Below are 14,517 nucleotides of genomic sequence, written 5' to 3'. Positions count from 1 at the left end.
GCTTTAGATTATTAAATATGGTTTTCTGTGGGCGAGCAGATGGCGACTACTGGATGGCATATGTTTTGTATCAGAAACTAGAGCTGATGTGGTCTATCCAATGCAATTTTCTGAATCAGCACCCTAATAACCAAACCGAATCTAAAGTTGACCAAAACCTGATTTGTAACCCTTTTGGTACTAATGTTGGAGAGTGGTCACTGGTCAAAAAAAGGTTGGGAACCACTGATTTAGGGTAATAGATTCAGATATCCTTGCAACTAATTTCATATAAATTATTGGTTATTCTTTCTCTCTCCTGCATAAATATTCAAAGTTCTACAAAGTTGCAGTTCTACAACTCCAGAAATGTCTGAGTAAATGTATTTATATGCATCATATTATACAGAATAATGTATAATGTAACGGTTTTTAACTGTGAATTTTTAAATACTGTTTATATATCATTCTGTATTGTTGAAGGTTTTCATGGCAGGAATCGCTGGGTTGCTGTGAGTTTTCCAGGCTGTATGGCCATGTTCCAGAAGCATTATCTCCTGATGTTTCACCCACATCTATGACAGGCATCCTCGGAGGTTGTGTGGTTTGTTGGAAACTAGTCAAATGGGGTTTATGTATCTGTGGAAAGTCCAGGGTGGGAGAAAGAACTCTTGTCTTTTCTCTAGAACCATCCCTTGTAGGTTCTATCATAAAATCTGGAAAAAGTGTGTTGCTGTTTATTTGTTCAGTCACTTCTTACGCATAGACCAGCCCACGCCAGCGCTCCCTGTTGAGCTGGGCTGTGGTGCAGCTGATAAGTAGCCAGCTCCCTACCATTAATAGCCTAGCTTGCTGCCCACCTAAGCAGCTCGAAAACAGCTATGTCTGTAAGTAGAAAATTCTAGGTACTGCTTAATGCGGGGAGGCTAATTTAACTTAATTTATGACACCATAAAAAAAAACTGTCGGCAGCTTGCGAAGAACATGAGGAAGTACTACCAAAAAGGACTCAGCATCACAGTGGATGATGAAGCAGCAGCTCCCCCTGTGGCCAGAATCAAGCATACCCTCATGAATATGGAAGCTGGAGAATGTTAAATAGCTTCTACTGTCTGACTGATAATGCATTGAATGCTGTTCTGTTCTGTCCTGTCTGTCCAAATGGCATTGAATATTTTCCGTGTATGTGTATTGTGATCCACCCTGAGTCCCCTTGGGGAGATAAGGAGGAATTTATTTATTTATTTATTTACAGTATTTATATTCCGCCTTTCTCACCCTGAAGGGGACTCATGGCGACATACAACATACAGACAGAGACAGAGACAAAGTCACAGAGGCAATTTAACATTTTCCAGCTTCCGGCTTTATGAGGGTATGCTTGATTCCGGTCACAGGGGGAGCTGCTGCTTCATCATCCACTGTGATACCAAGTCCTTGATGTATTACTTCCTCATTTTTTTCCGCACGCTGCTGGACGATTTTTATGGTATCATAATCCTAACAGGTTATGAATATATTCCTAATACAGTAGAGTCTCACTTATCCAACACTCACTTATCCAACGTTCTGGATTATCCAACGCATTTTTGTAGTCAATGTTTTCAATACATCGTGATATTTTGGTGCAAAATTCGTAAATACAGTAATTACTACATAGCATTACTGCATATTGAACTACCTTTTCTGTCAAATTTGTTGTATAACATGATGTTTTGGTGCTTAATTTGTAAAATCATAACCTAATTTGATGTTTAATAGGCTTTTCTTTAATCCCTCCTTATTATCCAACATATTCGCTTATCCAACATTCTGCCGGCCCGTTTATGTTGGATAAGTGAGCCTCTACTGTACTGCACAATTAAATAGGAAATAACACTTTCAAACCGGGAACAGATTTTTTTCCCCCAAATTTTGTTACATAAAGTAAGAGGCAACTAAGAGACTGGCTATTTTGGATTGATTCAAGAAGGACTTTGCAATCAACCAGGAATTCAAAATTCTCCCCGTGGTTCCCTTTTTTAAAAACTGAACATTTCAGAGCCAGATATCTGATTAAGCTCAAGCCACCAACCTTAAGAATTGCCTTTACTGAGCTGCGATTCCAAGTAATGCCTACCGCAGTGTTGGATGGTCGCTATCATAATGTGCCATGGGAAAATAGACTATGTATCTGTGGCCAAAGTCAGGTAGAAGACATTGTGCATTACATGTTAGTTTGTCCATTGTATAGTGCCCCAAGAGAAAGACATCTGGAACCCCTGCTGACTCATAGTAAAGGGAATTGCTTAGCAGAAACTGTGCATTTTCTACTGAGTGACACAAACAACTATGTAACTCACAAAGTAGCCCTGTTTGCTCTATCTGCAAAAAAGATCAGAAAGAGAGAATTAGATAAAATTGCCATCAACTGCCGAGGAGATTCAAAGGATTAAGTGGACTCACAATATGCATCTATATGTGAACTCTTTCGCAATATTTTTTTAAAAAAATTACTGTTAAATGGCATTGTTTTAACTCCTTGCGGGAGCACGATTATAGCTTCTGCTCAGTATCATTGGAGTCTATTGCTCCGAGGGTACTATTGTGTGCATGCATTGCTTTTTGTCATGGCCTTGGGCCCGTACAATAAAGTAATAATATGCCGAATTTGAGGACATTCTGCAATTTGGTGGCAGGGAGAGGTAAGCCTGCAGTGCCCTGTTTGTTCATTTACCTGTCTTAATGACAGAATGTACAAGCTGTCGATCTAATACAACAGCCAGCAGAGTGTCTTGTTGTGTTACAATAATAATAATAATACAAGCTGGATGCATTTCCTGGACTAGGAAAAAAGGGGAGGTGTTGCTGTTCAAGAAGGCAGAGTGAAGCCTGTGTGGAAGAGAGAGGGAAGGAGCCAAAGTGTCAGCATTCTTTGCTCGTCTGGCTAAATGAGCATATTGCCTTCCAAGCATTTATCCCTCCCAGAGCAGCTGGAAAGAGCAGGAGGGAGCCATCTGAACCACAACAGAAGTGGGTTTCAAAATAAACACATGCATCACTAAGTCCTTCCTGGACCTCTTCTCATCCCCTGGACCCGCTCAGGATACCTGTGTCAGAGCGCAGTGGAGTTTTTGCAGTGGGGCTTGAGCGGCTGGAAAAGGGAAACCGGGGTAGAAGGGAGAGGGGGAAAGGAGCAAGAAGGAGTCCGAAAGCGGAGCGATAAGGATCGGTGGCGTGACGTCAAGGAGGAGTCTGGCGAAGCGGAGCGGCTGCCCAGAGGCGCTGGGAGCTTCGCGGAGTTGGCGAAGAGCTCAGCAGCAGCGAGGACAGAACAGCAAGCAGCCTCGGAAGGAGGCAGAGAACCATTGGAGAGGCAGCCTCACCTGCCAGGTAAGCCGAGCTTTGCGCACGCGCGCTCAAAGAGGCAAGCACGGGCTTGAGGCAAGGCAAGGGTCCAGTTGGGGCAATGGAGCGGCCGGGGAGGGAAAGTTGTGGAAAGCCGGTGCGAAGAGGACTGAGGAAAGGTTTATCTGCAGGGTGGAGTGAATGCAGGTAGAGAGCATTTTCACCACCATGGCTCCATACCATGCGTCTTGGGAGTTGTAGTTTGACAAGGTCTACCCTGTAGAATGAACGCCATTTGATAGCATTTTCACCACCATGGCTTCATGCTACAGGTTCCTGGGAGTTGTAGTTAATAAATGAATACAGTTAGATAGCATTTTAACCACTTTGGCTCTATACTATGCAGTCCTGGGGGTTTTAGTTTGACAAGGTCTACACTGTAGAATGAACGCCATTTGATAACATTTTCACCACCATGGCTCCATGCTAAGCAGTCCTGGGAGTTGTATTTCATAAATGAATACAGTTAGATAGCATTTTAACCACTGTGGCTCCATACTATAGGGTCCTGGGAGTAGTAGTTCGACAAGGTCTTCACGGTAGAATGAATGCCATTTGATAGCATTTTCACCACCATGGCTCCATGCTACAGGGTCCTGGGAGTTGTAGTTCAACCAGGTCTGCATTGTGGAATGAATGCAGTTAGATAGCATTTTAACCATTGTGACTCCATACTATAGGGTCCTGGAAGTAGTAGTTCAACAAGGTCTACACCATGGTTCCATGCTATGGGGTCCTGGGAGTAGTAGTTCAACCAGGTCTGCACCATAGAAAGGATGCCCCTTGATAGCATTTTAATCATCGTGTCTCCATACTATAGGGTCCTGGGAGTTGTAGTTTGGCAAGGTCTTCACTGTAGAATGGATGCTCTTTAATAGCATTTTAATAACTCTGGCTCCATACTATGGGGTCTTGGGAGTTGTAGTTTGACCAGGTCTACACCATAGAATGGATACCCTTTGATAGCATTTTAATCATTGTGGCTCCATACTATAGGGTCCTGGGAGTAGTAGTTCGACCAGGTCTACACCATAGAATGGATGCCCTTTGATAGCATTTTAATCATTGTGACTCCATACTATAGGGCCCTGGGAGTTGTAGTTTGACCAGGTCTTCACCATAGAATGAATGTAGTTGAATCCAACTTGAACTGCAATGGCTCTGTGCTATGGGAACTTGAGAGTTGTAGTTCAACAAGGTCTACACCGTAGAATGGGTGCCCTTTGACAGCATGTTAACCATGGCTCCGTGCTACAGGTCCTGAGAGTTGTAGTTCGACCAGGTCTACACTGGAATTAATGCAGTCAGAATTTTAACCACTGTGGCTCTATACTATAGGGCCCTGGGAGTTGTAGTTTAACAAAGTCTACACCATAGAATGAACACAGTTTGATGCCACTTGAAATACTATGGCTCCATGCTATGGGACTCTAACATGGTCTACACCAGGGGTCCCCAAACTAAGGCCCGGGGGCAGGATGCGGCCCATCGAAGCCATTTATCCGGCCCCCATGGCACAAGGGCAGAAGAGGGTTGGGCTAAATGATCCAAGGGGTCTCTTCTTCTCTTACAACCCTATTATTATTATTATTATTATTATTATTATTATTATTATTATTATTAACATTGAGGCTAGGTGGCCATCTGTCAGGGATGCTTTGCTTGTGCTTTTGGTGCACAGAGGCAGAAGGGGGTTGGACTAAGGGTCTCTTTCAGCCCGCTTTTTTATTATAAGTATGACACAGCAAACAAGATAGATCTGCTGGATTTCGTTTCACAAAATCACAAGTCGAACACTTTCCAAGTGTCTAGGACTGTGTGATGTATTTTTGGATGATGCGTGCAGATCCCAGTAGGGTGGCCTTTTGCAGTTGGCAGATCGTAATTTTGTCAATGTCTATTGTTTCCAAATGCCGGCTGAGATCTTTTGGCACGGCACATATTTTATTATTGTTATTGTTATTGTTATTATTATTATTAACATTGAGTCTGGGTGGCCATCTGTCAGGGATGCTTTGCTTGTGCTTTCAGTGCACAAAGGCAGAAGGGGATTGGACTCAATGGCCCAAAGGGTCTCTTTCAACCCTCTTTATAATAATAATAATAATAATAATAATTATTATTATTATTATTATTATTATTATTATTATTATTATACAGCAAACAAGATAGATATGCTGGATTTCGTATCACAAAATCACAAGTCGAACACTTCCCAAGTGTCTAGGACTGTGTGATGTATTTTCGGATGATGCGCGCAGATCCCAGCAGGGTGGCCTTTTGCAGCTGGCAGATCGTAATTTTGTCAATATCTATTGTTTCCAAATGCCGGCTGAGATCTTTTGGCACGGCACCCAATGTGCCCATCACCACCGGGACCAGCTGCACTGGTTTCTGCCAGAGTCTTTGCAGTTCAATCTTGAGGTCCTGATAGCAGCTGAGTTTTTCCTGTTGTTTTTCGTCAATGCGACTGTCACCTGGGATGGCAACATCAATGATCCAAACCTTTTTCTTTTCCACAACTGTGATGTCTGGTGTGTTGTGTTCCAGAACTTTGTCAGTCTGGATTCGGAAGTCCCACAGTATTTTTGCGTGCTCATTTTCCAATACTTTTGCAGGTTTCTGATCCCACCAGTTCTTTGCTGCTGGCAGGTGGTACTTGAGGCATAAGTTCCAATGAATCATTTGGGCCACATAGTTGTGCCTCTGTTTGTAGTCTGTCTGTGCAATTTTCTTACAGCAGCTGAGGATATGATCAATGGTTTCGTCGGTTTCCTTGCACAGTCTGCATTTTGGGTCATCAGCTCATTATTATTATTATTATTATTATTATTATTATTATTATTATTATTATTATTATTGCTCAGTGGCCAACTATAGTCCGGCCCGCCACCAGTCTGAAGGATCGTGAACTGGCCCCCTGTTTAAAAAGTTTGGGGACCCCTGGTCTACACTGTAGAATGGATGCCTGTTGATAGCATATGAATGCAGTTAGATAGCATTTTAACCACTGCGATTCCATACTATAGGATCCTGGGAGTTGTAGTTCGAGCAGGTCTACACTGTGAAATGAATGCAGTTAGATAGCATTTTAACCACTGTGGCTCCATACTGTGGGATCCTGGGACTTGTAGTTTAACCAGGTCTGCACTGCAGAATGAATGCAGTTTTATCCCACTTGAACTGCCATGGCTTCATTCTATGGGATCCTGGAAGTTGTAGTTCGACAACGTATACACTGTAGCATGAATGCCGTTTGATAGCATTTTAATCTTGACCAGGTCTACACGGTAGAATGAATGCTGTCTGATAGCATTTTAACCATGCTATGGGGTCCTGGGAGTTGTAGTTTGACAAGGTATGAAATGAATGCCATTTTAAAGCATATTAACCACCATGAGTCCATGCTATGGGGTCCTGGGAGTTGTAGTTCGACCAGGTCTATGCTGTAGAATGAATGCAGTTTGGTCCCATTTGAACTTCCATGGCTCCATGCTATGGGGTCCTGGGAGTTGAGTTCGACAAGGTATGAAATGAATGCCATTTTAAAGCATTTTAACCACCACGACTCCATGCTATGGGGTCCTGGGAGTTGTAGTTCGACAAGGTATGAAATGAATGCCATTTTAAAGCATTTTAACCACCATGACTCCATGCTATGGGGTCCTGGGAGTTGTAGTTCAACCAGGTCTACGCTGTAGAATGAATGCAGTTTGGTCCCACTTGAACTTCCACGGCTCCATTCTATGGGGTTCTGGGAATTATAGTTTGACAAGATCTTCTCCTATGATCCCATATCATGCAACTCCTATGATTCCATAGCATGGAGCCATGGCAGGTCAAGTGGTGTCAAACTGCATTCATTCTACAGTGTAGATGCACTCAAAGAGAGAGTTAGCAAGGCAGTGGGCTGTGGACTTGTAGGGATTAGGCAATGGGGCAAGCAGGTATGAAGGATGTTGAAAGATGTTGAGGAGATGTTGCGGAAGGACTGGAAGCAGAAGTGGTCGAGTCGTGGGTCTAAACTTTACCATTAAAATGAAGGGTCTTAAAGAAAATATCAATGGGTGCACCCTATAGAATTAATTTGGGTTTGATGCCACTTGAACTGCCATGGCTCAATTCTAAGGAATGAAGGAAGTTGTTGATTGATAAAATCTTTTGCCTTCTCTGCCAATGAGGGTTGGTGCCTCACTAAACCACAACTCCTAGGATGCTGTAGCACAGAGCCAAGGCAGTTAGGCTAGGGTTGAATGGTATCCATTCTACATCGTAGATGTATCCCTTGTCATTGTTCTGCGAAAGCCCATCGAAAATACTACTAGCGACTAGACCTCTTAATTGTGAAATGTAAGAGTTCATTGTGCAGGGTGTTCCGGGTTTGTTTTCGGATAAGTTGGCTCATGTGGCAAAACAAACCTTTTGTATTGTGCTGGGACGTTTTCAGCCTCAGGAGATAAATTTAGAGGAAGTAAATGTTGCTAAAGGAGCCCCGGTGGCGAAGTGTGTTAAAGCACTGAGCTGCTGAACTTGCGGACCAAAAGGACCCAGGTTCAAATCCCTGGAGCGGAATGAGCGCCCGGTGTTAGCCCCAGCTCCTGCCAACCTAATAGTTCAAAAACATGCCAATGTGAGTAGATCAATAGGTACCGCTCTGGCGGGAAGGTAACAGTGCTCCATGCAGTCATGCCAGCCACATGACCTTGGAGGTGTCTACAGACAACGCTGGCTCATCGGCTTAGAAATGGAGATAAGCACCAACCCCCAGAGTCAGACATGACTGGACTTAACGTCAGGGGAAAACCTTTACCTTTTAAATGTTCCTAAAGCATGCACAGAATGTGCTTCCTTCACCTTTGTAGACACTCAACACATCTGAGATCAGGAGCTAGTGTTTTCAAGATGGAGAGGATACTTCTGGGCAGGCTGGATTTCTGGGTTTATTTATTCATTTGAACAGTTCAGACTTTTAGTGGCGAAGTGAAGAGCAATATCAGACGTGTGGAAATCACATCACTTGCCTTGTAAGTTTTCTATCAGGAAGTGTATTTTCGGTAGTGACAAGTATCTGTGCCGAAACTGTTTTTATGAATGGAAGCACTTACTTTTCTTCTTTCTGGTAAAGCTCAGAAATATGTTTTGCTGCATAAATACTATAATAATGCACCCCGGAAACCAATTTTATGGATCATTTCCTTGTAGTGATTGCACGAAAACTGTATTAGATTTGGCAGTCTAACATTGAATAGCAGTTTGTATCAGGGAGAATGCATGGTGTGTGTTTACCATTTTTGGCTTTTCAACAGCGACAGATGCCAATTTTTGCATGTTTGCTTTGATTTTTCAATGTAAATACAGTTTCCATCTGTTGATCTAGATAGTATTGGTAAGTTAGTCAGAGCTTTGCCTTTTTGCTGGCTGGAAAAAAGAGAGACTGCTGTGAGAAGTACATCATTATATTGATGCAGGCGATGTAGTAATCCTGTGTGTCTTTTGTTGTGTGCACACTCCTTCCAGTTGAAGCAGCACAAGTAGATCTGATATTTCTGATCTAGAGTTTTGAAACATAATTCTTAGCGTTCCGAGAGGTAATGTCTTTACATTTGTAATTGTAAAATTTATTAATTGTTAACATCAGCTGTTTATTGTTTATGTAAAATGGCAAAAGATGATTCAGCAATCAGAAATTATAATTAAGGATTTTTCTGAAATGTGGATTGGTTAGAGAAAACTATAATTAAGGGGAACATCTCTAAACAAAATTAATAAATCCGGAGTTATATTTATGGTTGAAAGCTGAACAGGAATGTGTCCTGAGAAAATAAAAGCAAACCATCCAGATTTATTGGATATATGTTGATCACTCATGGAGAAGATTTTAAAGAAAGTGGTAAGCGCTTGGTGTTCTTAGAAGATTCTGTATAGAAAAAAACATTAACATAGAAGTGGATGGTAAGTGCACCAGTCAGAGGTGACTTAGTATTTTATCAGGTTGGTCAACACACATATTTTTTTCTATATCGTATTATATTTGGATGTCTAGACTCTTTTTATTTCTAGCTTTACTGCATTTATTTTTCTTTAAATTCCCCTTTATTGCACTTTGTACATTTTAAATGTTTTTAACTGAAGTTTCATGAAAGGAGCAAATTGCTTCCATTATATAATAAATTGGAATTGCAACAATCATATAAGGTTGATTGGAAAAAAATGCATGATTTCATTGTAAAAAAAATATCCCCCACTGATTTTACTAGAGATTTTTAGTAAACAGAGAAGCAAGTGTTGACTCTTCTTTATTATAACCGGGGATGGAAGGGAAGCAAACATTTTTACTTTCATTGTGGCAACTTGGGAATCATGTTCTCTCTCGAGAAGACTGCTGTAAGAGCAAAAAAAAAAATGTTTCTTAATTCTGGATTTATAGTCGAATATCCTTTTTTTAATGTTTGCAGTATAAGCCATTACTCAAGGGAAGCTAAACCATGGCTTGGAGTGAATTTGGTGTCCTCAATTGGCTCAGAGAGAGCCGACAATCCCGGAAACTAATCTTACTGATTGTCTTCATCGCTCTGCTTTTGGACAACATGCTGCTCACCGTAGTTGGTATGTAGTTTTTCTTCTTCTCCATCCTAAATTGTATTTATTTATTTCACACTGAGGAACACAAGCAAAAATAGATGGTATTCTGAAAATACAATTGGCTCCTATATAAAGGAAACCAGTCATTTGAGATGCATTTCTAAAACTGTTTTAAATATTTCACTGCAATTATTACAGTCCTCTTTTCATGTATATTTACATAAGCTGTTGATTCCATAGATAAAAAGTTGTTCAATAGTAAAAAAAAAGTATTAGCAGTGTCTTTTTTATTTCTATAGTAATTTCCGTTGTTCATGGTTTTACAAACCAGACTGACGGAGAAGATAAAACTTGAGATGTATGCTTCCTTTTGATGATCTTGTTTTGCTCCCCTCTATTTTATAAGATTATTTAATGTTAGCAAGGCACAGTATTTAGTCATCATAATTCTTGAAAATGAGATCAAATTTGATTAATTTGCTTGTTCCCAACCATTTTGGTCAGAGAAAGAAATACTGTACTGACATCAAGGTGGAATGCTTTCTGACTTCATCAGTGTATGCAGTAGAGTCTCACTTATCCAATATAAATGGGCCGGCAGAACGTTGGATAAGCGAATATGTTGGATAATAAGGAGAGATTAAGGAGAAGCCTATTAAACATCAAATTAGGTTATGATTTTACAAATTAAGCACCAAAACATCATGCTATACAACAAATTTGACAGAAAAAGTAGTTCAACAGATAGTAATGCTATGTAGTAATTACTGTATTTACAAATTTAGCACCAAAATATCACGATGTATTGAAAACACTGACTACAGAAATGCGTTGGATAATCCAGAATGTTGGATAAGCGAGTCTTGGATAAGTGAGACTCTATTGTATCAAGCATTTTGGATAAAGGATACTCAACTTGCACCAAGCAGAAATAAACTGCTGAACCTCTTACATTCATGTGGTCCTATCTACTTATGGAAGCAGGTTTAAAGCAAGGTTTATCTTGAAATGTGTTGTCAAAGGTTTTCATGACCAGAATCACTGGGTGGTTGGGCATTTTCCGGGCTGTATAGCCATGTTCCAGAAGCATTCTCTCCTGACATTTCACCCACATCTATGGCAGGCATCCTCAGAGATTGTGAGGTATATTGGAAAACCGAGCAAGAGAGGTTTTTATATCTGTGGAAGACCCAGGGTGGGAGAAAGAACTCTTGTCTGTTGGAGGCCAGTGTGAATGTTGTAATTAATCACCTTGATTAGCATTAATGGCCTTGCAAGTTGCAAGTACTTTCCTGATGCTGTGAATTCTCTCTCGTAAGAGGTTTATCTTGGAACAACACAAAACTTCTGCTGTGACTCATTTCTAGAAAGGAAATTGCTGTCGATCATTCGCTTGTACAGCCATTTAACATTCCATATTGAGACTGCAAAAAAGGGGCCTTCTCTACCATAAAATTAAGACCATAAATCATTAAAAAATGAAATTGCTAACACATGCTGATGACTATAGATGACAAAATGTCATCATGAGGGACCAGACACACAGCTCACCAAACCTTTCATGGCTGTATTACCAATCCCTGATCCTCCCACTTTTGTAATTCTAGTTGTTGTAGAGCTTTTTTTCCCCCTCATTTCAGGAGCGGCTTGAGAAACAGCAAGTCGCTTCTGGTGTGAGAGAATTAACCATCAGCAAGGACGCTGCCCAGGGGATGCCTGGATGTTTTACCATCCTGTGGGAGGCTTCTCTCATATCCCTGCATGGGAAGCTGGAGCTGACAGACAGGAGCTCATCTTGCTCCCCGGATTTGAACCGCCGACCTTTTGGTCAACAGTCCTGCCGGCACAAGGGTTCCTTGTAGGGGGATAATTGCATCATATTTCCATCTCCCCTGCAGTGGTTCTCGCAAAGGGTCTGTCATATTCCAGCCCTTCAACACTAGACCTAATTTGCATGTTATGCAAATTATTAAAAGGTAAAGGTTTCCCCTGATGTTAAGTCCAGTCATGTCTGACTCTGGGGGTTGGTGCTCATCTCAATTTCTAAGCCGAAGAACTGGCATTGTCCGTAGACACCTTCAAGGTCATGTGGCCGGCATGACTGCATGGAGCGCCGTTACTTTCCCGCCTGAGCGGTACCTATTGATCTACTCACATTTGCATGTTTTCGAACTGCTAGGTTGGCAGAAGCTGGAGGAACAGCGGGCGCTCACTCAGCTCCCGGGATTTGAACCTGGGACCTTTCGGTCTGCAAATTATTATTACAATTATGCATATTATTATTTTTCAGTTATGCAAATTCAGCACATCCATAGGTGCATTTTTTCTATTATTTTGTTCCAGACTTTGTACCATTTTTATATTACTTACTCTTCTGAGAGAACTAGTGCTGGACTTGGAAAAGAGAAGCCTAATCTTTTTTTTTTTGTCGTGGGATTTACCATATGGCCGTGTAGTATCATTACCCCTCAGCAACTCTCAGCAATTGTTACAGGATTGTTGTAGATAGTCTTGTGGTGATGGTCATGATATTTTATCATGCAGAGAATTTCTATTGCTACTGTATTTTCATTAGATTATTACAGGATTGGGTTTTTTTTGGGGGGGGGGTGTAACTGCTATGAGATTATTATTTTTTGCCTACACTAGGTATAGTAAAGGTAAAGGTTTTCCCCTGACATTAAGTCCAGTCATGCCCAAATCTGGGGGTTGGTGCTCATCTTCATTTCTCCAAGGTCGTGGCCTGCATGACTGCATGAAGCGCTGTTACCTTTCCAACGGAGCGGTATCTATTGATCTACTCACATTTGCATGTTTTTGAACTGCTAGGTTGGCAGAAGCTGGAGTAGATAGATATGGATCTAAGTAAATATCACAGAGAACCTGAATGTGATTTTCATTTGATTAGCTGTTGAACATGGAGGGGAAATTAAGAAGCAGCATAAAAGCTGAGGCATCTTCACTTGTATTATACCTCACTTGGTATCTTTTTATCTTTTTCCTTGTGCTGTCTCTTTGAAGTCCTTACTCTTTCTACCCTCCTTTTAATTTTATTGCATTACATCACATAATAGCAATACTCAAATACAGACAGGAAACAATCAGGATCAGCTAACACCTCCCAACTAAGGAGTCCCCCAGGCAGGCCATTCAATGCTAATCAAGGTGGCCAATTGCAACATTCACACTTGCTTCAAGCAGACAAGAGTTCTTTATCTCATCCTGGACATTCCGCAGATATTTAAACCCCACCTGCATAGTTTCCAACAGACCTCACAACCTCTGAGAATGTGGGTGAAACTTCAGGAGAGAATGCGTATGGAACATGGCCATACATCCTGGAAAACTCACAGCAACACATCTCTTCTTTACTCCTCTCCCTTCATTGCTTTACCTTAGCAACTAGGGCATGCTTCTCTCCCTTACTAGTTGTACTCTACCACTTGCACTTCTATCATTTCCTCCTTGTTCCATAACTACGGTTCTCTTTCAGGTCCCTACTTTTCTTGCTCCTTGTTTTCTACCACTGCATGCCTTCCCCTCCTCCCCTCTTTCCTTGTGTAACCTCACACTTTTTCCAATGCATCTATTCCTTGCACTTTGCCACTTGAATGTCTTTCTTTTCCTACTCCCCTTCTATTTCACCTTACCGTGCATTGCTACATCTCCCTTATCTTGCGCTCTGCCATTACTTTATGCACCTCTTGCCTTCCCTCCCCAGTTTGTTTCATTTATTGCCCCATAACCTACTTCCTTCTCTTGCATTTGCACCTCCAAATATTTTTCCTCCCTACTGCTTGGTTTACTTCTTACTCTCTAAAGAAGAAAGAGTTGCATAAAACTGCCAGTGTTGTTTTAAGGACGCCAGATGAAAGCAGGCAGATGAAAGCAGCTCCAACCACATAAAGAACAGATGGAGAGAGAGAGGTTAAAATAAAGTGGAAAGTGGTAGCAGAGGCAGTGGCGAGGACGGGACAAAGTGGATAAGAAAGTGGCATTAATGGGGATGGTTCTTTCTCTCCCACATCAAGTGGGAGACCCACAAGTGTCCCTCATAAGATGGAACTTGCTTTTTTCTTGGACATCTGAAAAAATAAATAATATTGCTTCACCAATTCATGAAAAATAATAGATTCCATGGAACCTTAAATATTAGTCTTGCAGTTTTACTCTGCTTTATTGTTGCACCCCTTCTCATTCATTCCAATAGCTCCATCACTATTTTTGCAGCCATCACAAGGAGCTTTACAAAGCAGACTTTAGACAAACATTCCTCCAAAAGCTAGACTTTTCTTCACAGAGGTGGTGGTAATAATAATAATAATAATAATAATAATAATAATAATAATAATAATATTCTTTTGGCACGGCACCCAGAAAAAAAGATGATGATGATGATGATTATTATTATTATTATTATTACCACCACACTGGGTGCCATGCCAAAAGATCTCAGCCGGCATTTGGAAACAATAGACATTGACAAAATTACGATCTGTCAACTGCAAAAGGCCACCCTGCTGGGATCTGTGCGCATCATCCGAAAATACATCACACAGTCCTAGACAC

The 14,517-nt window shown here is 41.2% G+C and overlaps 1 protein-coding gene across 4 annotated transcripts in view; it reads left to right on the top strand.

Moving 5' to 3' along the window:
- Nucleotides 1–2,854: 2,854 nt before the first annotated feature.
- slc18a2 (solute carrier family 18 member A2) overlaps nucleotides 2,855–14,517 on the top strand; it is a 62,639-nt gene continuing 50,976 nt past the window's right edge. Inside the window, exons 1-2 of one of the 4 annotated variants that reach the window (XM_062975656.1) lie at nucleotides 2,855–3,351; nucleotides 9,822–9,972. In XM_062975656.1, coding sequence (XP_062831726.1) covers nucleotides 9,852–9,972 — 121 coding nt within the window. In that variant the 5' untranslated portion in view covers nucleotides 2,855–3,351; nucleotides 9,822–9,851. Of the gene's footprint in view, nucleotides 3,352–3,413; nucleotides 3,514–8,153; nucleotides 8,391–8,834; nucleotides 8,955–9,821; nucleotides 9,973–14,517 lie in introns of those variants that run through there. The other 3 variants (XM_062975657.1, XM_062975658.1, XM_062975660.1) reach the window with 3 other exon arrangements.

This window comes from Anolis carolinensis, chromosome 3 (assembly GCF_035594765.1).
Source record: "Anolis carolinensis isolate JA03-04 chromosome 3, rAnoCar3.1.pri, whole genome shotgun sequence".
Taxonomy (NCBI): Eukaryota; Metazoa; Chordata; class Lepidosauria; order Squamata; family Dactyloidae; genus Anolis; species Anolis carolinensis.
This window is presented reverse-complemented; position numbering and strand designations above follow the sequence as displayed.